Below are 24,925 nucleotides of genomic sequence, written 5' to 3' on the forward strand. Positions count from 1 at the left end.
GGCCTTGCACATGCTAGATGAGTGTTCTATTGCTGAGCCTTACCCCAGTCCTGCCTGGAGATATTAAAAGCATAAGGATGACACCTCCCTTAGCCTAGGCTTCTGCTTGAGGATGACATAAATGAGTTGCTCACCAAACCTACAATGCACATGTAGCAAACCATTGTTTCAAGCCCCCTGGGACTTGGGGGATACTACTGAAGCAAGCCAGGGGTTCTCAGCCCTGGGACTATTTACATTTTCGGCACAGTGATTAATTCTGTTTGGTGGAGGGGTGTCCTGGGCAGTGTAGAATGTTTATGAACAGCCTTGGCCTCTGCCTACTAAACACCCCCAGCACCCCCATAACAGTGACAACCAAAAATGCCTCCAGACATTTCCAAGTGCCTGATTTGGGGACACAATCATGTCTTGTTGAGAACTACTGCTCTCATCTGTGCTGACAGAGTCTGATTACCCTGCCATTTTTTTCCCCAGTACTCGGGATTGAACTCAGGACCTTATGCTTGCAAGGCAGCGTGAATTGCCAGTTTTAAATGAGCCCCATTTGGTCATGATTTCTTTTTTCTCAGTTCACATCCGGTGGTTAACATGCCCTTGTCTTAACAGGGTTAGCAGAAGGCACATTTCACATAACAGTATGAAGACCTTGTCTTCACACTATGGACCACAAAAGATCCTGGACGTAATGGGGCTTTTTTTGGTTTTTTTGGTACCAGGAATCGAACTCAGGACCTTGCGCTTGCACAGCAGGCAGTGAAACCACTGAGCTAAATCCTGGGCCTTGTTTTTGTTTTTTAATTTTGAGTCAGGGCCTCACTAAGTTGCCCAGGCTGGGCTCAAACTTGCAATTCTCCTGCCTCAGACTCCCAGAGAGCTGGGTTTATAGATGTATATTACCACACCCAACTTATTAGTTTGTTTTAATGTGCTGTGAATTCTGCTAATATTTAAAATAATCACATCAATATTTTTTTCCTTCCTTCCTTCCCTCCCTCTTTCTTTCTTTCTGTCTTTCTGTTTTTCTTTCTTTCTTTTTTTCTCTTTCTGTCTCTCTCTCTCTCTCTCTCTCTCTCTCTCTCTCTCTCTCTCTCTCTCTCTCTCTCTCTCTCTCCCTCTCTCTCTCTCTCTCTCTCTTTCTTTCTTTGCATTTTTGTGGTACCAGGGATAGAACTCAGGACCTTGTGCTTGCCAGGCAGATGTGGTGATACTGAGCTACATCTCTGGCCCTCACACATCAATATTTCTAAGTAAGATTGGTCTGTAATTTATGCAGTTTCAGAGTCACTGTTATGGTGGCTTTCAGTGTTTTCCCTCCTTTTCTGTGCTTTGGGATGGTAGGTGCCATGGGGATTGCCAGATCTGTGAAAGTTGAAAGAATTCCCCCAGACCACCTTGGGCCCAAAGCTTTCTTAGAAGGAGGCTCAACTTTGTTTAGACTTGCCGATCCCATAGGGGTCAATTCTGGTGAGTTGTATTTTCTAGAAAATTGTCAACGTCATTATAGGTTTTCTGATATCTTACAGTTGTGGCACAGAGTTTTAAAAACTGGAAAAATTGACGTAGGAGGCTAGATTCCTGCCTTTTCTTTAAAACTGAGAAAAATGTGGCAATATTGGGCCCTGCCCTGCACACAGGAACAGTCAGACTCTGTCCATGGCTGTGTTGTCCTTCTCTTCCCATCATTGCCCACTGTGGCTGCCAAATTCCTGGGGTAAGAAGAAACGAGGTAGTCTTCATTTTGGTGGTTGTTGGGGCCCACAGTGTAGGAGACTCGAAATAATAAGATCTGTTCCAAAAACAAAAACCCTCCATTAACTGTTCAGGCTAAGATCCCAGTTATCGAGAAGGACTCGTTGACTTCAAACTAATTCTTAGCTTGTGACTTTGTTTGTTTGTTTGTTTTGAGACAGGATCTCACTGTGTAGCCCAGGCTGGCCTCAGACTCACAGTGTTCCTTCTGTCTCAGTCTCCCCCAAGTGCTGGGATTACAAGTGTGTGCCACCATGCCTGGCTTGAAAATTATATTTTAAACAATTATTTATGTAGTTATTTGATTTTGTCTCCCCTATTAGATGATAGCTTCATGAAGGCAGTTGCCATGTCTGTCATATTCAGTGACAGAGTGAGGGACTTCCTAGCCCTGACCCATGGTCCAGCTGGCAAAAGCCAGTAGCCCATGGGAAATCCTCTGGAGCAGTCCTCAGACTTCTAAAAACAATTTTTGTTTGTTTGTTTTTGTTTTTGAGAATTTTACTATGTTGCCCAGGATGTCCTTTAATGCTGGGGCACAAGTGATCCTCCTGCCTTAGTCTCCTAAGTAGCTGGGACTACTTAGTATAGGAGCACATTATTGCCCCCAGCTATTGTCAAACTTTTGTGTACATGTTAAGAACTGCTTGGTGTCTTAGTTCAGGTGCCTATGTCAAATTAGCATAGACCAGTGACTTGAACCACAAATGTTCCTTTTCCAAGGTTCTAGAGCTGCAAGTCCAAGTTCAAGGCCCCAGCACATCCTGCCTCTGGTAATGGCCTCTCCTCATCATGCCCTTCCGCTGTGGAAAGCACAGAATGAGGGCAAACTCTAGTTTCCCTTCTTATCAGGAAGAATCTTCATGACCTAATTACCTCCAAAGGCCCCACCTCCTAGTAACACCACACTGGGGCTTAGAATCTCAAGAATGGAAGGAATGAGAGCCAGGCATGGAAGATCACAAGTTTGACCCCAGTCTGGGTAATTTATAGAGACCCTGTCTCAAAATAAAATAAAAAGGCTGGGGGTGTAGCTTAGTTGAAGGCCCTAGGTTCAATCCCCAGTGCTGAAAAAAAATGTGGGGTGGCTAAAACATCCAATCCATAATACTTGGGCTTCATTTATTTATTTTTTAGTGTATAGCCCGGCACCCTGGGCCCAGAAAACATGTTGAGAGGCATAGATGTAATCATAAAAGAAAAATTCTTTTTTGGCAATACTGGCCATTGAGCTATGTCCCTAGCCCTTTTATTAATTTTTATTTTTATTTTTTTTATTTGTTTTTGGTGGGTTTTTTTGGCACTGGGGTCGAACTTGGGTCCTTGTGCTTGCGTAGCAGGCGGCAAAACCACTGAGCTAAATTCCCAGCCCCAATTTTTATTTTTTTTACAACCTTTTATTGGTACATTTTAGGTGTGCAATATAATGACATTCATCATTGGAAATTTGCACCTTTACATACGCCCTTGGTTCTTATTTTTACCCCTTCCCCTGCCCTCCCTTCAACCCCTCCATCCCTCCCTCTTTACAAAGACTTTGTTTCCTTTTTTTCATTTTCTCATATTAATTCCATTCCCTTCTTTCCTTTCCCCTACCCCTCCCACTTCCCCTTCCCCTTTGCCCCTTTTCTTCCTATTTCACATCATCTATTATACCTTTTAGTCCTTATTTACACTTTCAGTTTCTCACACTAGAGAAACTATTCAGTATTTACACATGTGTCCTCTTTATTTCACTTAGGAGTATCGCCTCAATGTGCATCTATTTAGCAATAAATGTCTTTAATTTCTCATTTTTGATGGCTGAGTAGTACTCCATTTTATTTTAAAAACCCACATCTTCTTTATCTAGTCTCCAGTTGATGGGCACTTGGGCTGTTTCCAAGTTCTAGTTATTACAAACTGTGCTGCTATGAAAATGAGTGCACATATATCACTGTGGTATGATTCTTTTAATTCTTTTTGGAAGATCCCCAGCAGGGGAATAGCTGGGTCAAATGGGACTTCCAGTCCTAGTTCTTTGAGGTATCTCCATACTGATTTCCACAGAGGTTGCACCAGTCTACACTCCCACCAGCAGTGGAGCAGTGTTCCTCTTTCCCCACAGCCCTGCCAACATTTGTTATTGGTTGATTTTATGATAACAGCCATTCTTTTTGGAGTGAGGTGAAATCTCAGCATTGTTTTCACTTGCATCTCTCGAATGACCAGTGATGTTGAACATTTTTTCATATGTTTATTTGCCATGTCTACTTCTTTGTGTGAGAAATGTCTGTTCATTTCAGATGCCCATTTTTGGATTGGGTCTTTAAATTTGGGAGGTCTGATTTTTTTAAGTTCTTTATAGATTCGAGATAGTAGAACTTCGTCTGAAGGACTGCTGGTGAAAATTTTTTCCCACATTGTGGGTTTTCTCTTCACACTACTGGTGGTTTCTCTTGCTGTGCAGAAGCTTTTTAGTAAGAAGAGATCCCACTTGATTGTGCTAATTCACGGGCAACTGAGGTTTTGGTGCTGGAGAAATTGGGTTTCAATTTGCCAAAGACTAAAACTAGACCTATATCTCTCACCATACACTAAACTAAAATCGAAATGGATTAAAGATCTAAATATTAAAACAGAAACGCTGAACCGGCTGGAACTGAGGTTAGGTAGAACTTTTTTTTTGGTACCGGGGATTGAACTCAGGACCTTGCGCTTTTGAGGCAGAAGCCAGAACCACTGAGCTAAATCCCTGGCCCTTGTTAGGTAGAACTCTTGAAGACATTGGTGTAGGAAAAGACTTAATTTTTATTTTTTAATTTTATTGGTACATTTTAGGTATACAATATAATGACATTCATCATTGGAAATTTGTACCTTTCTTGTTTTGTTTTTTTTCTTGGTACCGGGGATCGAACTCCAGACCTCACGCTTGCCAGACAGGTGCAGTGCCACTGAGCTACATCCCAGCCCGGAAATTTGTACCTTTACGTAATCTATCTTGGTTCTTGTTTTTTTTCCCCATTCCCCTGCCCTCCCTTCAACCCCTCCACCCCTCCCTATTTACAAAGACTTTGTTTCCATTTTTTCATTTTCTCATATTAATTCCATTCCCTTCTTTCCTTTCCCCTACCCCTCCCACTTCTCCTTCCCTTTTGCCCCTTTTCTTCCTATTTCACATTATCTATTATACCTTTTAGTCCTTTTTTACACTTTCAGCTTCCCATACCAGGGAAACTATTTGGTATTTACACGTGTGTCCTATTTATTTCACTTAAGAGTATCGTCTCAGTGTGCATCCTAGCCCTTTTTAAAAAATTTTTAAACAGGGTCTCTCGCTAAATCACTAAGTTGCTCAAATTTGAAGTTTTCCTGCCTCAGTCTCCCAGAATCCTAGGATTATAGGCATGCGGCACCATTCCTTATAATGGTTCGATTATGCTTGGAACTTTCCTTAGTCTTTGAAGAGGGTTGAGGCAGTAGGCACCACAGAATGAGAAGTCCAGTGGCTGAGGCAGGAGGATCACTAGCTCTAGCCCAGCCTGGGTAACTTAGCAAGGCTGTCTCCAAAAAAAGGGGGATAGTTGGCTGGGGATGTAGATCAGTGGTGCTGCCGCCTGCCTTGCAAGTGCAGGGGCCTGAGTTTTGATCCCTGGTACCAAAAGGGGGGGCTAGTGGACTGGGGATGTAGCCCAGAATGAGGCCCTAGGTTCAGCTCCTAATAACAAACACACACAAACACACACACACACACACACACACACACACACACAAAATCCAGGGGCTTCAACAAACTGTCAAAATACGTATTTCTCCATTTAGTCAAATAACCAGGAAGACTCCAGGCAATGAGCAACGCTGTGATGAGGGAATTTGTTGAGGTAAAAAGTCGGGTTCATGATTCCTTAGGTGTCGGTTACACTCAGCTGACAGTAGAAATTGTTTTTAGCAGTGACTGTGGCCTTGGCCAAGGCATCTTTGTATTGGAGGTTGGCTCTGCTTCTGAAGCCCGAATGGGTACAGTCCCACCTTGGTAGCAACTGCTTTGAAACTCAGTGAATTTGGTACTCAATATTCTGATGCAAAAATTTCATCCTGGTACTCGTAATTTGGTACTCAATGGGCAAGCTAGAACTTCTCTACTGCCTCATGACTCACAGGATCTTGCTCTGTAGTCCAAGCTGAACTTGAACTCACTATGTATCCCAGGGTGGTCTCAAACTCACAGTGATCCTCCTGCCTCAGCCTCCCCAGTGCTGGGATTACAGGTGTGCGCCACCATGCCTGGCTTTACTGCCCTTTCCACTGTAAACAGTTTGTGTGGTACTTGTCCTTTCTGGTGCTCGTCACAAATGTGATGAGAGCATTGCTTTCAAGTCAGGGCAACACGCAGCACTCATGCTCACCATGTGACCTTAATCTCTTCATCTCTCTCTACTTCAGTTTCCTCACTTTTGCGATGGGGCCATAACTGCCTACCTCACAAGATCTTTGTGATAACTGAGACAGTGTAACCAAGACAGAGTGCTGACTGGTACCTAGTAGGTGCATAACTAGCAAGGGCAAGTTACTCCTCATGGACATAATTGCCAGTCATGATTGGATTTCTCTGTTATCTCAGGGTCCAATACAGGTTCTGGCTCAGCAAATGTTGAATTAATGAATAAGGAAAAAAGGAGTTACAAACTCCAGGTACAATGCCAAGCATGGTGGAACACTCCTGTAATCCTAGCCCTTGGAGGCTGAGGCAGGAGGATGGCCATGATTTTGAGGTTAGCCTAGGAGAGTGAGTTCAAGACCAGCCTGAACTACACAGTGAGACCCTATCTCCAAACAAATTTTAAAAAGCCAACAAAACCCAGGTACAATCATCCATCAGATACTGTGTTCTACAACTAACTTTTTTTTTTGTACCGGGGATCAAACTCAGGACTTTGTGCTTTCGAGGCAGGCATCAGAACCACTGAGCTAAATCCTCGGCCCTCTACAATGAACTTTGTTGCGTAGCAATTTTTCTAAATGAGAACTAGATCCAGTAAAGAATTAGGAAAACTGCTAGGCATGGTGGAACATGCCTATAATCCCAGCAGCTCTGGAAACTGAGACAGGAGGATCCTATTTTGAGGTCAGCCTGGGCAACTTAGTCAGTCTGTCTTAAAAAAAAAATAAAAAAATAAAAAAAAAAAGGGCTGTGGAAGGACATGGGTCAGTATGAAGACTCTGAAGTCAACTGCCAGTACCACCAAAAAAAAAAAAAAAGGTATGGTGGGGGAAGGTAACCCCAAGTCTAGACTGTATATGAAGTATGCTCTCTTTAGGAGGCAAGGGATAATTGTCAATGAGATAACTGTTGTGAGATGCAACCTGGAGGTAAGGCCCAACCCACTCGATGTAATGCAGGGGTTCAAGCCAAGTCCTTGGCTCAGCTGGCAAATGCTGAAACTCCTGACGCTCATCCAGGGCCAACACTGCAGCAGGGTGTATGAAGCTGCTGACACATTTCTGTATAAACATTCTTTACAGTCTTATTAGGGCACAGCGAAGATGGAGGGACCTACCTGGGACCTTTACCCCTGGGAGACTGGAAATGGGAACGGCAGAAGCCCCAAAGTCCTAGGCCACTTAGGAGATATGTGGCTTCCCTATGATTTCACCTTTGAGCTGCAGTTCTTACTGTCCAGTGGTGGTGGTAGCTCACCCACAGGCTTCTGAACATCACAAGTAACTGTCCCCAGCAAGTGCTCTTACATCTGAGTCCCCTCCTTTTGTTTTGGGGTTCTCTACCCCTGAAACGCCCCTTCCCAAGTCCTCCTATGCTACCAACATAAACCCTACATCCTTTAAGGCTCTGGCCCAGGACTAAGGTCTCTGCCTCAGGCCAGGAAGCAGGCATCTTGTGACCAACTTCTGTTCCCTAACACAGAAAGGAAGACAGACACAATAGGTGGAGTTTTTTGTTTTTATTTAGCCATGGGATTTTTGTTTTTGTATAACTTATCTAATTAAAATATTCATCTTGATAGTTACCACAAAAAAGTAACATAGAAAATTGTATTTACATTTTGGGACCAAAATACAAATGAAGAGCAGGACAACACCTTGCTCCTTCCCCTCCTGCCTCCAAGAAAGAAAGAAAAGCCCCCAGAGAACCTGCCTGTCACACCAAGGATCACAAAGGGCTAATCTGTAATTTGGTGATTCATGTGTAGTGTAGCACAGAAAAAGACTGCACGAGGCGTCACAAATGAGACCAGAGTTTCCACATCTGCACCCGCTCTGCAGCCATTCCACCGAGCTGGTGAGGCGCCATCTAGAACTCGGTATTTAGCCCACCCTTCTCCCCAGGTCACATCCTTGACTCAGACGCCCAGAGCGGTACGGGGGGAGATCTGGCTCCACGCCAACAGGGTTCAGCAGGAATCTTTATGTGCCAAAAGTGGATACTGACGATGGGATGGACAAATTTGTGTCCTTTCTTCCTTTCCCACTTAAAGGCTTCTAATAAGGGGATTTAAATCATATACAACTGAACTTGAAATATGAAAAACTGGTTCAATAGCAAAGTATCAGAGACATAGCTAAGAGACAAGTTCAAGGTGATAGACACCTAGAAGAAGCTATTCCAGGCAGCAGGTGCCTGGCACGTGATCCAAATGTTCATTTAGTTTCAGGTAAAAGGCTTCCTAATATTATTTTTTTATTTTTATTTTTTGGTACCAGGGATCAAACTCGGGACCTTGCACTTGCGAGGCAGGCAGCAGAACCACTGAGCTAAATCCCCAGCCCAAGGCTTTCTAATATTAGATCTGGGGACTGGGCTGGGGGTAGGGGTGAAACAAGCAAATCAAGAGAAAGAATGCTTTACTCAATTCAAAGATATAGCAAATTAAAACCCAGCAATACTTGTGTCCCACTACAACAGGCACCCTGTACAGCAACACACCGAGGAGTACAGACTTCCCGCGGTGCCCTGGAATCAAGGTTAGCCTAGCGGAGCTCTCCAAGATGGTGAAAATGGTGGGCTCCAAAATTCTAGGCCTTGAGAGAGGTTGTAGAGGGAACTGCTGGCCAAGCTAAGCAGGCTGTCTAGCACACTAGCCGGCTTCACCCTCAAGACTGCTCTATAGGTTTCTAAGGTTCCACATCCCAAATTCCTAGGATCTATATCCACCTTGGTCACCACTAGGCAGTTCTTACTAGTTCTGTGCTCTTCGACAGCAAGGAAGGAGTGGACACTGCCCTCCTAGTTCTGATCTTGCTCTCACATCAAGCAGAAAGCAGGAGCCTCCCCTCCAATTTGATGGATGTCCCTGCAGTTCCCCTGAACTGACATGACAGCTCAGACAGCTTCCCCAGGTGGCCCCTTCTTCCAGTCCCAGCTTAAACACTAAGGATAGAGGGCTTGGGCTGTAGAGTTTCTGTCAGACACAGCAGACTGTTGTGCTCCTCTAGTCACACAGTCTTACCTTTCAAAAACAAAAGCAATTTCCAACAGAGCTCTGCAACTTTAAAAACCATTCACTTCTAGTGGTAATTCATAGAGACCAAGATTAAAGTGCTGGCTTTTAAAACTCCAAAGCCACATTCAAGGCTTTATAACAAACCCTGCCATGCCTGTTTTTTTTCTGTGCTAGGGCGTAGGGAGTTGGGGGAAGGTCACCTAAAATTTGAATCAGAAACTGGAAATTATAAAACTGCTGATTCTGTGCAAATTAATCTCTCAAGGTTCTGTGTCCTCTAGTGAGCCTCATTTAAAATAAAGAAAAAAGGGACTTACAAAGATGGTGGAAGGACTGGACTTTACAAAGAGCCTCCCTTAATAAATACGACTGAGTGGGTAGAAAGAGGCACCTGCATAGAACCTGGAGCAACACTGTGGAGGGACTCAGGGTGAGGACCCCCAAACACAGCTGTCTCCACGCTAGGCTCCCCTGAGGATGGGCTTGACATTCACTCCTGGCCCCTATGTGCAGCAAGTACTGCACGCGCTGCAGGGCTGCCCAGTCCTCCCTGTGGACCAGAGTCCACTCTGGAGAGCTAACCTGGGATGGGGAATAGCTTTCATCTAGCTTCAACAAAGGACCTGGGAAAGAAAAGGCTAAGTGTGTGGTAAAGGACGAAACAACAACAAAACCCCCCCAAAAAACTCTGGGGGTAATATAAATACAATCTGGGGGCAATATTTATTAATTAAAACTATGTCTTATGGTTTACAAAGATTCTAATTAGCAACAAAAGTATAATTGACCTTAAAATCCTCAGTGAGACTGAGGCTTCACATCGTCTTCAGAATTCTGAAGCGTGCTCCGGGCAGGGCATGGGGCTGTGGCACACAGGGCCAACACCTGGAGATATGCAGGACTCAGAGCCTAAAAGGTTCCACAAAGCAAAAGATTCTGGCCTCCTTTGGAAGGCTCACTCCCCAGTCCCCATTGTCCCTGTCTCCCAAATTCCATCTCCAAGGCAAGTCCTCAGTTTATCGCCTGGAGAATCTATTCTTGAAGGCTTTAATCGTCTTGGCCATCATCGGGGCAATTTCTGTGAAGAAAAATGCAGCAGTTGTTTTATATGGGAGCAGCTCAGACACACCCGCAGTGGTTTCCAACCAAAGCCAAGCCACACCTTGCCGCTCTTGGCTGCACATGAGACCAGTGGACATAACACTGCAGTATCAGCAACAGCGCTCAGGGGACACTTGCTGAGGCCCTGTCAGGCGCCAACCATCATCCTGCCTAATTCCAGCCACCTGCACCACAGCTCAGGCAGACTAGCCAGTGTGCCCCTGGGTGTGCTGTGAACAGCAGACTGACTCTGAAGGCTAATCTCATCACAATTAAACTCTGCCTCACAAACAGCCAAACCAGTTCACAGCACCCTCTCCCCCAAATGCCCAGTGTAGCAGCAGGTCCACGATGAGCTAACCAAACCCCACCTAAGGAGGGCCAGGCTGCCTCCTGACGGGTCACTGGAGTACAGCTGACAACCTAGGACCCCCCACCCCATGGGCCCTACAGAGGCTATGCAATAATGTATTTCTCAAGTTAGACACCCCTTAGGATTCGGAGGCTAGTTTATGCTAATAAAGTTAATAAAATACAAAACAGACCCAAACAGATATCAAAACTATTTGGAAGCTAGGATTATAAGGCTATAAGGTCTGAGGATGACTACTTATCATTTAGCTGTTAATAATTAAGACTCCTATTGCCTAGAGAAACATTTTTACATTTAGGTAAAAAAGCAAAGTGCCAAAATAAATGTTCACTATGATCATCTCTTAAAAGATATTCATGGACTCGCAAGCAGAAGGTCCCAAGTTCAATCCCTGGTACCAAAAAAAAAAGAAAAAGATATTCATGGCCAGGGACTTCGCTCAGTGGTGCCGCACCTGCCTTGCAAGCGCAAGGTCCAGAGTTCAATCCCCAGTACCAAAAAAAAAAGATATTCATGTGTGCCATGAACAAAGCAGAGGAGAAGGTGATCTTTTATTTTAGTACCAGGGATTGAACTCCGGTCCTTGTGCTTGGACAGCAGGTGGTGAAACCACTGAGCTAAATCCCCAGCCTGAGAAGCTGATCTTTAGAGCAGCTGGTGCCAGGGATCCTACAGAGGCTACATACATCCAATACACAAAATGCAATCCAGTGGTAATGACATTCAAAGGGGTTCAGAAACAAGTTCTGAATATCTGAGCAGGAACCCAAGTTACTTACTCTTCACAGCCGGTTTTCTAGGATCATAGGAAACAGTACTGCTGACCACTGGTGCCAAATGGGCACTGCTGGTACTGGGGCCATCGTAGGCTGGCTCCTCCAGGCTAGAGTTAAAGTTGTTGCTACTGGTGGGAGTGTGGCTGCTTCCTGTGGTGTACGGGGCTGGCTTAATCCTACAATAGAGCAAAGCTGGTTAGCCATGAGTGGGAGGAGTCTGTCCTCTTCACCAACAGCCAAAAGCTGCCTGTTGCAGGATGACTCACTGTGGCTCGACAGTGCTAAGTCCACTGTGTGCTAGTGGTGCTCAGAGACAACGGTGTCACCCTGTCAGAGAACAGTGGTCTCAGCTCACCTTTACTGTTCAGCTATCAGTCTGCACTTTGAAAGCATTCAGGTGTAGGGCTATGGGTGTGGTTCAGTGGTACAGTGCTGGCCTAGCGTGCACTAGGCCCTGGGTTGAACCACAAAAAGCAAAAACCTGAAAACAGGTGGCTTAGAAGAATCTGGTCATGCCAGAGATACATTTTTTTGTTTAAATGGGAAAAGGGAAGGCATAAGGGAACACTTAGACAAGCCAGACCTGTTCTCCATTGAATCGACCTTGATGTCAACCACAGAGGCAGGGACCATTGCCCACACTGCAGTCCCAAGCTGAGGCTCAGGGAAGTACATTTTGCACTGGTCAAGGTTGGCCACCAGAACCCATGCTCCTCCCCACTGCCTGCTTTCACCCTCCAAAATAGTCACTTCCTGCCGCTCCAGCTCCCTCCTAGCTTTTGGAGCTTTCTTCTCTGAGCAGGCAAAGTTCAGGGAGGAGCAGCATCTTACTTGACTTTCTCATGGATAGCTACTCCTCCTGTTCCAAACTTCTCCTGCCTCCGCCGGACATCACGAGGTGGCTTGGCCACAGAGTTGACAAAGGCCATCTTTGCTTGTCTGCCTGTGGACGGATATGAAGATTAATATCCGTCTTCTTACCAAGAGATGAAAGGAGGGGGAGGGGAAATGAGACATGCAAAGAATTAAGATGTGCTATGTACACGTATCAACTTCCCATGATGAATATAATCATTATGTAATACAAACAAGTAATATTAAAATTTTAAAAATCTGCCTTCTTGAGCAATGATGTTGCTGTCATTTAAATCTATAGGCTCGGAGGGCCGGGGATTTAGCTCAGTGGTTCCGCTGCCTGCCTTGCAAGTGCAAGGACCCGAGTTCGATCCCCAGTACCAAAAAAAAGAGCCCCCATACTAGAGGATTATCAACCCTGACAATCCCACTGTAGGGCGGCACCAGCTATGGCAGAAGAAAGGCCCACCCACAAAGAACAGAGACATTTAGGGGCCCAGTGGCCCTACATCACCCCGGCTCACCAAGACCCTACTGCCAACCACAGTATCCACCTGCTGGCTCATCCCCAGTGCCCCTCTCCTTTACCTTTGGGCTTATTGGCATGTGCAGATCGGATATTCTTTGTTAGGACTCGTAGCCGCTGCTCTCGGGCATCCTGAAGCCGTAGGTACATCTCCCGCCAGGACTCATACTCTTCTGGTCTTTCTTCCTTAAAGTCGCGGTGACAATGAACTTTCCATAATTGATCTGTTTCTTCAATTAAAACCTGAAATTGGGACCAGGGCATCATTTACATATACGCACTCTTACATCTCTTTACCACCTAGGAGTTATCAGTTTATTATTAATTTTTTGGTCTATGTTGTAATATTATATTAAAATACCACTGTTCTAAGAAAAACACCAAATCATTAAATTTAAAAAAATGTTAAGTGTGAGGTACTCTGCTAGTAGCTTTTGGGTGGTTATGAGAGAAGCCAACACAAAAACTAGGTTAGAATCAACCTTTTCCTATAGGAAATCAGCAAAGGGTAGAGCTGGGATGAAGTCAGATCCAGTGTTTCCCTGGCACTACACTGAACAGTCACGGCAAAGGGGCCACGTAAGGATTGTATGTAACAGATGCCTCCAAACCTGAGGGAGAGAGCTAATGCAACCAGATGAGTGTACCTGCATCTCAGTGAGGATTCTGGAAGGTCCAGATGACTCTAGGAGACAGTCAACCTGTGCATTGTGCTCCCTGCTGCTCCACATACTGGGGATTGAACCCTGGGCCTTTGCACTAGGCTTACACCCCCAGAATCCCCCCATACAGCTTCTTAAATTTTTGAGACAGGGTCACTAAATTGACCAGGGTGGTCTCAAATCATCCTGCCTCAGCTTCCCAGGGTGCTGGGATTACAGGCACTAATCAACACACCTGCCCAGTCTGTGCTTTTATATTCACCAGACACCTCAGTGTCAACACCAAGCACAACTTCTCCCTGGGTCCCAGGTGCTTTGCTGACAGAATCCTCCCTTCACAACTAGACAAGCTCAAGGGAGGTATTGAAGTGTTTTCACTTTCGTTGAATCCCACCCTGATTCTAGCCCAAGAGGCCCACTTAAGATATCAGGAGCAGGTGCTAAAAATATGCTTGTTTAAAGGTCCAGAGGCAGAGGCAGACCTAACATGTGCACAACAGTGATCTGACCATGGGTCTGCCCTTCAGCCACAGCAGGTCCACAAAGACAAAGCTATTTCTGGAGACACAAGCCAGAAAGCTGCCCTCTTCCCACCTACACAGGGCACTCACATGATTGTATTCCTCTATGCGATACAGCTGGTCAGGTGTACACCTCTCCAAAACGGGTTCAAGAACGGAATAGGGGACTCCTCCCACTTCAAAGATGGCTGCAGAGAAATCCAAGGTGAGAGCACTGAACAGTGCCAAACCCTGCAGTAATAAGGTCCCAGCCTGACAATGTGACTTACAATCAATGTTGTTTTTGAGTACACGGATGCACTGCTGGTGCAAAGTCATCATTTTGGGGAGATAGGCACACTTGGAACCAGAGTACACCTGCATCTTGGAGTTCATTCTTCGCCCAGTGAATCCAGCTTCTTCTTCTTCCTGGGCCGAAGAGAATGCTACAGGGCAAGAAAAACCCAAAAGGATATCACAAAAGGCCCTACGCCACAGAGTGAAAAATCTCCTTCCACCCCTGTCCTCAGCCTCCCCCACTCCCCTTCTCAAAGACAGACAATGCCACCAGTTTCTCATGGCTCCTTTCAGGGACTGCAAAATAAGCAAATGTGTATCTTATTCCTTTTTCAACCAGTTAGTGACATACTATAAGCATCATTTTTTTCATTTGCTTTTTTTGGCCGGAGAGGTCAATACTAAAGATTGAACCCAGGGCCTTTACACTGAATTATATCTCCACTGTTTTTTAATTTTATTTTGAGACAAAGTCTCACTGGGCTCAAACTTGTGATCCTTCTGCCTCAGCCACCCAGAGTGCTGGGATTACAGACGTGCACCACCATGTCTGACCATTCAGCACATTTTAGAAACTGTGCCATGGCAGTGTGTAAATAACGCCCATACTTTTCATAATGGTGTAAGAGGCCACTGTCTGGATGAACCACAATTGACCTGTCAGTCCCCTGCTGATGGACAATTATGTGGGTTCTTATACTTCTGCTATCAAAATGACATTTTTGCCAATTTGTGGTGGTGCACACCTCTAATCTCAGTATCCAGGAGGTTGAGGCAGAAGGATCTCTGTGAGTTCAAGGCCACCTTGAACCAATAGTGAGACCCTGCCTCAGAAACAAAACACTAGATATTTTTTTAAAAGATAAAGATCACATACAGCATACCCAATACAGAATAAAAAGAATAATAACAGCAGCAGTTAAAATTCACTAAACACTTACTATGCTAAATGCATTACTGGCATTATCACTTTTGAATTTATTTAACAACCCTATGAGGCAAATACCATTATTACTCCCATTTACAGAACATGAAACAAGTCCAAAAAAATTAAGATACTACCCAAGGTTGGGTTTAGGGGTGTAGTTCAATGGTACAGCACTTGCCTGGCATATACAAGGCCCTGGGTTCAATCCCCAGCCCAAAAAAAAAGAGAGAGAGAGAAAAAATTATCCAAGGTCACAGAACTTGTAGAAACCATGTTGGAATTCAACTTGAGCTACTGAACTCCAGAGCCTGTGCTCTTAGGAACTGCACCCAGTAATAGTGTTATGGTTAACAGATTATGAATGACTTTCTAAATCTTTTTCCTGTTTGAAAAAAGATGTAGAACATTACCTTTTCGCTTTGGCTGGGAGGAGGACATGAATTCAAGGGAAGGAAGTGGGCGGTAATTGGCCTGGATTGTGGGTAATGGGAGGTCTGGCAACACTGGCAATGCTTCAGTGGGGACCTGCAAAGGAGAGACAGTGATGGAAAGCACAGCGCTTTCCTACAGGCCGTTCCTAAGTGTCCACACAGCACACTTTACAGGCAGAGCCAGGCTGGAGGAGGCCAGTCACAAAAGCACCACCACAAATACATACAGTTGCACAATGGAATATCTCAGAAAATTTCTACTGACCCCAACAGCTAGTCAGGCCAGGAGGAAATTTACTGCAAACTGAAATTCAACAGGCCCTATGCAAACACACTGAGAAGAGTGACAGGCAGACTCTACCCTGCAGGACCCTGGGTCCCGAGTGAGGTGCCAACAGGGGTTAAAGGGTTACCTTTCTCAGCCTGGCTGAATTGGCTCCAGTTGGCTGTAGCTTCTCAGATTTGTTTTCATTCACCTTGGGCAATTTCTGAACTGAGTCCAAGTTTTTACTAGTGCTTTTAGAATCACTTTTTTTAAATCCTTTTTCCCCAGCTGCTGTGGTTGAAGTTTTCACAACCTTCTTCTTTTTCTTGCGGGGCTGGTCATAGCTGAGGTATGACTCAAACGACATGGTGGGCTGCTCAAATTCATCATCCATGTCTGCCTCCTGTACTTTAGGGAGCGAGCCCAGTGACTTTCTATCCAAATTAGAAGTTTTTACTTTCCCTTCCTGAGCCTTGAGGTTGTTAGAAACCTTTTCTCTTGTTTTGGGTAGATCTCCCGCCCCTTTTCCTATGTCCAAGCCACGTACACTTTGTTTGCTTTTGTCTGACTTGGTTTTCTCGGAGTCCTTGTGCTTTGACTTTTTAAGGTGGTTGTCTGAAGCAATCTCCACAGAGGGTAAACACTTCTTTTTGAGGCTGCTCCCTTCTCTTTCCTTCTCTTTCTTGACAGCACTAGAGGGCAGTTTCTCCTTGGTGCTGTCCCCTGAGGGCGGCCTTCGGTTTTCCTCTCTGGAGAGGGTCTTGTGTGGTTTTTCTCTGCCCAAAGAGGACTTCTCATCACTCTTGGCTTCTCTGGAGCGTTTCTCCTTATGGGAAGATTTGTGCTCCTTGTTTGGGTTCACAATCCCTTTCCCCTGGGGTTCACCCAGGTGTCGCTCTTGGCTGACCACCAGTCTGTCCTGAAAGGCATTACTGTGACCTTTTCCAGGTTTCTGATGTGGAACAGTGGGCTCATGGTCCTCCTCTGGGGACCTGTAATGGTCTGTGTACATCTGATGAGGACTTCCAGAGGACAGAGGGGACTGGACATGGCCATAGTCAGAAGATTCAGGGTCTGAAGAGTATGCTGGTGATACTCTGAGACACCTCTTTCTTTCATCTCTCCTCTCATGACTGTGAGACACTTTGTGAGATTTTTCAAGCTCTGGGAGCTTTTTGTGTTTTTTCTGTCTGTGCTCAGGGCTATAGGATCGGCTGCCAGAAGCTTTCCAGTTTTCCTGGTAGTCCTCTTCCATCTCTTCCTCCCTCTGAAGAGCCTCCCGAGGGCGCTTTCGTGAATTGTTCCTCTCAAAGTCCTGTTCCTCAGCCTCATTGTTTCTGAAAAAGCAGATATAAATCTCAGTATAATCCTTGTTCAAAATCACAGGACTTGAACACACAAAAAAGGTGAAGATGCAGTTAGAAATAAGGGCACATGGGCCGGGGATTTAGCTCAGTGGTTTTGTTGCCTGCTGCGCAAGTGCAAGGACCTGAGTTCAATCCCCAGTACCAAAACAAACAAACAAATAAAAAGAAATAAGGGCACAGTAAGAAAGTAAGCGGGTTATGCTTAAAGTATTCAACTAAGTTTAAAAACTGGGAAAATTAAAAAAAAAAAAAAAAGAAAAGGAAAGCCTTAAAAATATATTCTGAAAAATTTGGGAAAATGCCATGTGCCACCTCCCCATGATGAATGCAATCATTACATACTGCAACCATGTACTAATAAAAAGAAAAAAAGAATTGGGGAAACAGCCAGGTGTGTCAGTACCCACCTGTAATCTCAGCATTCTGGGAAGCTGAGGCAGAAGGAGAGCAAGTTCAACTATAACCTGGGCAACTTAGCAGGACTCTATACCAACGTTAAAGAAAGTGAGAAGGACCTGGGTTAATTCCCCAGTACCTCCCCCAAATCTTGTGGACATGAAACATGAAAATGTTCAAAGATGTTTTTCAACACAGGGATATGTTTAATTTGTTCCATAAAAAGGGGACTAAAAAAGTGCCTTTTAAGAAGTGTGAAGGGCTGGGCCTGTAGCTCAGTGATAAAGCATGTGCTTAGCATGTGTGAGGACCTCTAAGTTTCATCTCCAAAACCAGGACCAAATCAAAAAACCGATTAGAAACATGCCAAATTGTTAATAGTGCTAACCCTTAAATGACAGAAATTTTTATTTTCTCTATTTTTAAAGTTTCTCATGTTCTATAATGATAATGAATTATTTTTATAATTGATGCAAAACAAGATATTTTAAATAAGAAGATGGAAAAGAAACCCATGAAGTTCAACAAACCTGAGAAATGTTCTTACCGTTCCACAGGCACCAGCTTCTTCCACTGGGCCACGAGGTCCCTGGCAAAGCTCCCAACTTGCTCGTGCTTTCGAAAGCTATTTACTGTTTTCCCAACCCCGGTCTCCTATAAATTTAACAAAGCAATTGATTGAGGATTAAGGAACAAAGCTCACCATACCTTGCAATTTTCATTACTAAATTACTTTGTTGCCTATTCCCCAATCACTAATGACACATAGTAACAAAGCAGAATAATTCAGAGAAACATTTTGTTGAAACACTTTCAGAACTTTAACAATAGTAACAAGAGTGATTATGGCAGATATTAGGCACTGAGCTAAAGGCTTTGCATATAGCATCTCACTCAGTCTTTACCTTTGAGGCAGGAATCAGCCTCAGTTCACAGAGGCACAGCCTAAAGTCATAGAACTTGGATTTGAACTCAGGACTAGTAAGTCCCAAAGCCAATGTTTTCATTCATTTTAATTTTGAATAAAAGTCATATAAGAGGTTTAAGGGTACAGCTCAGAGGTGGACCACTTGCCTTGCATGTGTGATGCCCTGGGTTTATTCCACTGCACCACCCGCCACCACGAAAAAAAAAAAAATCATACAACATTAAATTTGTCATGTTAACCATTTAAAGTATACAATTCTGTGGTTTCCAGAACACTCCTAATATTGCACAACCATTGCCCTAATCTAATTCAAGAATATTTCCATCACCCTAAAAAGAAGGCCTGTTTCTCTCAATTCCCCCAGCCCCTGGCAACCATTCATCTACTTTCTGTCGATGGATTTGCTTGTTCTGGAGATTTCATGTAAAAAGAATCATACGAAATGTAGCCTTTGGATCTGGTTTCTTTCACTTCCAAAGCCCATCTTCTAACACTTCCTGTATACTCTCCAGTGGGAAAGAGATGGGATAAAAATCATACAATTCTGGGGCTGGGGATTTAGCTCAGTGGTTACACCACCTACCTTGCTATTGCTAGCACAAGGACCCGAGTTCAATCCCCAGTACCAAAAACAAAAAAGAAAAAAAAAAATCATACAATTCTTACCGCAAGAATGTCTACTGTAATAGGTAAGGTGGAGAGTTTCTTCAAATATTTCAATAGCTGCAGAGAGAATAAAACAAACATTAATTTGTCTAGCCGTATTCACTGGAACAAACAGAAACATCTGATGCTTAGTGCTACAAGTTTTACGGCAAGGAGTACAGTTATTTATTTCACAAGTATGACAATGGGCTCAAAAAAGTTATGTTACCTGCCCTGGGATGGAAACAGGGCAGGACTCACTTGAGTCTGGATTTAGATTCCATGCTTTCAACTGCTATTCTATAACAAAGAGAAGTAAGGTGCAGAGAAGAAAATCAAAGCCTACTAATTCTGATAAAAGTCATCAGCAACCATCAGCCCCAGGTTTGTTTTTTGGGTTGTTTGTTTAGTTTTTTCGGGGCCTTGCTATGTAGCCCAGGCTGGTCTTGAACTCATAGCAGTCCTCCTGTCTCAGTCTCCCAAGTGCTGGGATTACAGGCGTGCACCAGCATGCTCGGTTAAGCCCAGTTCAGCCCCGTTTTGACCTAGTATTTATGAGAAAGGCTACTAACTTTAGGAAAGTAACCCACAGACATGACACAGAGGAAAGTAAAAGAAGAGGCCTGTACTGAGAGACAGTACCATGTTTCCAGAAGGAATACAGTGTTTAGCAAAGTGCTTTTTAAATACAAGTGGAAGCCAGTGTTGTGGCACACACTTATAATCCCAGAACTTGGGAGAATGAGGCAGGAGGATTCCTGTGTTTGCCTGGGCTACATAGTGAGACCCTATCTCAAAAAGAAAAGAAAAGAGAAGAGCAGAGCTGAGAATAATTGTCAGCTGGCATAATCAGAACTTTGCTCTTTTTTTTTTTTTTTTTTTAGAACTTTGCTCTTGATGAACATAATAGGCCTGGGCAGATTAGAAAAGAGATCTAGGTTTGGCCATATTTCCTTTCTGTAGTCCCTAAAACTAGGTCAAAATTGGTATAGCAGAGTTAAAATAGAGTTCCAGAGTCAGAGACAGGTTTCAGTTTGGCTGTTACCTTCTTGCCAGGTGATCTTGTGCAAGTTAGTGACCTCTATGAACCTGAATCACTTCATCTGCAAAACAAGGAACTGGATCCTGTCCCTACTTCACAACCCGTGAGGATTCACTGAGACAACTATGTCCAGTAGTCACAGTGTCTGCAACACTGTAAAGCTCAATACATGCTTATTATTAATCATTTTATCCACCAGTTGACAGCTCTTTAAATGTTCTACCCTTGATTCTCAACCTGATATTGCTTAGTCAATTCCTACTTATTCTATCTCTGCCCTAAGTCATGATTGGCTAAGCCTTTGTCTAGGAATGTCTATATGCATATAAAAATACCATACAAGGAGTGCTACAATGTACAAGTAGTTGAAAAAATGTAACTGTGGCTATCTTTTTTTTGGTACTGGAGATCGAACTCAGGACCTTGAGCTTGTGAGGCAGGCAGCGGAACCACTGAGCTAAATCCCTGGCCCTAACTGTGGCTATCTTTACATTTAATTAGACAACAAGATATTTATTTCTCTGTGTATAACCTATAATTAATAAACTATATTCCTAACAAGTGGAGTAACAAGTATGCGTTTCTGCTCATTTTACTTCTATAATTACTTAACATGGTCACCAGCCAGAGCAACTGGATCACAGGTAATAATCTTGCTTGGGAACAAGAGGCCAAGTGCTATATCCAGGGTAGGTGAAACTTCATAGTTGAGTGAAAAGCATCCTCCACTTCAAATTCCAACCCCACCATCATCCAACTCAGAAAAAAAAGTTTATGTGTATTTGTTACCCATGCTATGGGTACAAAAATTCATGCCAATTCCCTTTCTTAAAGGAAAATTTAGAATCACTGAAAAGGTATAAAACAAGCAATTTCCCCTAATGTGATTCCCTGGAACAGGTAGGGAACATTTACATACCATCCTGTGTGTCAGCCACTACACAAAGTTCTTCCATGTGTTACCTCATTTGATCCTTACTATGAGGTGGTATTATTCTCCCCATTTTACAGATAGTAAAACTGAGCCCCAGTGAGGTTGCATAACTCACCTAGCAAGCTGAGTAGCAGCCAACATAACACCATCCTTAGGGAAAGAAAACAAACAACTCAAATACCTATCTCTCAGCTTGGGACAAGACAGAGGAGTATCTCCTCAGTTTAAAGTCCATGTGGTAAAGGTCACCAAGAGGACAAAAAGTCCCAGGGCCTCTACAAGGCCAACAGAGATGTATGGGGCCAGAAGTAGCGGAGGGTGTGTTTGTCTTAAAGTCCAGCACTAACGGGAAAAGTAAATGCTGCCTCTCCACTTCACTTCAGGTTAGTAGGAATGACTTAAGCAGAAAAAACTAAAACCCTCAAGACTTTCAGACTGACTTCGCCTAACAGAAGAGAAAGACTTTACTCCATCACTATTTTCAGAAAATTCTAAGAAAGTCTGAAGGAATAACAAGTCAAACCTAGGTACTAGAACTGATAACAAGTCTATTGAGCAATATCAAGTACATGTTTAGAAATCCTAGTTGTCTCCTGCATACTACTTCAACTCAAAAAGAAAAAAAAAAAGTTTTCAATGCTGATCCCTAGCTTTCCATCCGTCAATCTGTGTTCTTAGCAGTTTCCCCATTCAAAATGTAACACAGAGCAGGTAACTGTCTGAAATCATTTCCAATTCAGTGGTAGAACAGAAATCAAGTGGCTCTGGTCTACCTCATACTTTCTCTCCCAAGGCAGATGAACTTAAAGTGAAAAGAGTTACACTTAAACACCAATGCTTAACACCAGAAGCTCCATGAACACAGGTGTGGAAATCACCCTTTGGTTAATAATGGTTTGAAAACAAGATTTGGTTGCAAATTCAATACTGCTCTGTAATCATCCTGCAATTTCAAGAACAACCTGTGGGAGCTTGTTGGATTAACAGAAGGTTGAGAGGAGGGGAAGCGGCCAGTGTGCTAGCTTGCAATTTTCCCTCTGCAGTTAGCTCATTTCTGAATGTCAACTATTACGCCCTTTAGAAAAAATGATCTCCCAAAATTTTCTCGTCTTCATAATGTTCATTTTACAACACAAAGCCAGAAGTTCATGGTGATTTTCTGTTTTTCACAGTGCTGGAGACTATGGTCTCAAGCATGCTAGGCAAGCACTGTGCCACTAAACCGCATCCCCCAGCCCTTGGTTAATTGTCTACTTGGGAAGAGAAAGCATGAATGCTTTTTAAAAGTCAATAATGGGCCCAGAGATTCAGCTCAGTGGTTTCGCCGCCTGCTTCGCAAGCTCAAGGACCCGAGTTCGATCCCTGGTACCAAAAATGTCACTAATAGTTGAAGTAAGTCTACTTGAACCTTTTCCTGACTTGGTATTTCATGCATAGCAACTACTAGAAAAGCTATTTTAAAATTTTAAATCCAAAAAAACCAAAAAAATTTAAATTCTCATGAAACAATAACTATATAGAACATTTTAAAAAATCTGGTAGGAATAAAGACCATAATACTGCTTTTAAGATTTTAAAAATCAATTACAAATCTTACAATGTACAGGAAAACAGACTAGTACTCAGAAATAATGACCATTTATCAGCTGTCTACAAAGAGTTATTGTGAAGAAAAACTTGTAAATATGCCTGACCATAGAAAATATAACCAAAAGAAAGAAGATGTAACAACACAATTGGAAGCACTTCGGTCTCCACAGATTTATAACATGGCTTTCTGAAGTGGATCTTTGAGCTGGGTATGAATGAGTAGAGTTAAAAAGAAGTCTGATGCTGAGAGGCTGTGTGCAACGTTTGGAAATGGAGAAACCTCCCTGTGTCAAGCTAGATAACAAAATAAAGCAAGAGGGGCCTTTCAAGAAAAATTCTGGAAAAATGATTAACATTTTCTGAGCACTTACATCCTGCTGGTACATCCATCTTTTAGTTTAGTCCCAAGAAGTGGAAGAGTAGACGGGCTCAGAAGAGAACTCTCTACAATGTCCACAGCTGGTAAGTGGATCGGAACCCGAATCTCACCACTTTCCCTCCACCGCCTGGCCCGATAACTTCCTCTTCCACCAGAACCCGCTCTCAAACTCACGTCTTTGGAACTGCGCGCCCTGGCCAGGATGCTGACCGAGCGTCACACCCTTATGGTTCTCACCCAAGTACTGCAATGAAAAGAGTCCTCACACCCCACCAGACTCCCAGAGACAACCAAGGCCGGTGCTCGAGAGATGGGACGGGAGAAAAAGGCATTTAAGAGTTCCTAAAAGCCTCAAAGACGAGATAAGTGCATTTGGAAATGGTTGCCTACCACTTGCAGCAAGGAGAAGCCGGAGCCCTCAATGGAAGGCAGGAAAGGCAGGAGGGGTAGGAAGGGTCCCTAATCACAACTTCTGTCCCCACCGCGCCCAAGTCGGGAGCACAGCCGTGACGGGGGTTCACCGCGCTCCGTCCTGAAAGGGATTCGCTAGGAAGGTGAGAGCTCCACGGCGCGGTCCAGCGGGAGAACGAAGCCGCCTGCAGCTCCAGACCCCACGCCTCCCGGCCCGCACGGCCGCCCGCAACCCGCGGGGCCCGCGCCTCTCCTCGGCCGGGCTGGCGCCGCCGACGGAAGCAGCTGGCGGGGCCGCGGGGCCGCGGGGCGCCCGCCCGACGCCGGCCCGGCCGAACTTTACGGCCTCAGCGCCCGAGCCGGGGCCCTGGCTCCGCGTCCGCCGCCCCGCGGCCGTTATGGCCCCTCCGCGCCCAACGGCCACCCGCCTCGCGCGGCCGCCGCTCACCTTCTTGGGGTCCGGGTTCGCGGCCAGGCGCGCCTGCAGCTTCTCCACAACTTGGAGCGCCGACTCCGCCGCCATCGCTGTCACTGGCGCGGCCTCCTCGCCGGAACTGTGCTCGCGTCGCGTCCTCGGCCCGCAGCTCCGCCCTCCGTGCAGACCCGGCGGAGACGGAAGCGCGAGTGGCCCCTTCCGGGCCTCCGCCGAGGGGAGCGGGGTGCGGGGCCAGGCGGCCGCAGGCTCCGCCCCCAGGTCCGGGCCGGGGTCCCCAGCGCGCCCTGCGGCCGGGGTGCGCGCGCCGAGGCTGGGGCGCTCGGGCTGCGCCACTGTGGTCTGCGGTGCGCGGAGCCCAAGGCTCGGAGACCTCGCCGGCGTAGACTCCTAGACGCACCAGGCCCTCCCGACCCCGGGCTTATAAACCCGACCCCACCCGCCCCGCTCGTGACTGTGCGCTACACCCGGATCAACACCTGGCGCCCGCCCAGGTTAGTGCCTGGCTCTAGGAATCAGCAGACATCAATAGTACCGGTAGCAACCACCCTAAGTTGAACGCACTATGTGCGGGTAGTTGGATTATCCTAATTTCAGTCTCAGTACAACGCAGTGAAACACGTTCTGTTATCCCCATTTTGCAGATGAGGTAACTGAGGTTCAGGGATACTACTTGCAAATGGTCACATTAACAGAGAAGTGAAAACGGAATTTGAATAAAAGAAGTCTAGGTTCACTGTGGGTGAACACCTCTAACTAGGTCGAGGAACTGAGGCTCAGAGAGAGAAAGAGATTTGTCAAAAGTCAAATGCCTTGTCTCTTTGAGGCAAAAATGGCCTCCCCACAACAGTGACTGGCACAAAGGTACCACATACATGCTCCAATAAACTAG

General features: G+C 44.9%; 1 protein-coding gene and 1 non-coding gene across 2 annotated transcripts; both read right to left on the reverse strand.

Moving 5' to 3' along the window:
- Positions 1-576: 576 nt before the first annotated feature.
- On the reverse strand, positions 577-678 carry LOC147827255 (small nucleolar RNA U13). The gene has a single exon (XR_015452833.1). It is a non-coding gene; the product is annotated as a small nucleolar RNA U13 (small nucleolar RNA).
- Positions 679-7,679: 7,001 nt separating this feature from the next.
- On the reverse strand, positions 7,680-24,221 carry Eloa (elongin A). The gene is made up of 11 exons (XM_004850561.3): positions 24,049-24,221; positions 19,266-19,322; positions 18,219-18,325; positions 16,057-17,245; positions 15,623-15,737; positions 14,278-14,433; positions 14,099-14,196; positions 12,888-13,068; positions 12,276-12,387; positions 11,448-11,620; positions 7,680-10,272 (listed from the first exon to the last, which is right to left on the reverse strand). Exons 1-11 carry the CDS (start codon positions 24,121-24,123, stop codon positions 10,211-10,213), a joined length of 2,325 nt encoding a protein of 774 aa, XP_004850618.1. The 5' UTR covers positions 24,124-24,221; the 3' UTR covers positions 7,680-10,210.
- Between the last annotated feature and the right edge of the window lie 704 nt (positions 24,222-24,925).

Source organism: Heterocephalus glaber, unplaced genomic scaffold (genome assembly GCF_053883595.1).
Source record: "Heterocephalus glaber isolate CG9 unplaced genomic scaffold, H.glaber_assembly_v1.0 deba00001452, whole genome shotgun sequence".
NCBI lineage: Eukaryota > Metazoa > Chordata > Mammalia > Rodentia > Bathyergidae > Heterocephalus > Heterocephalus glaber.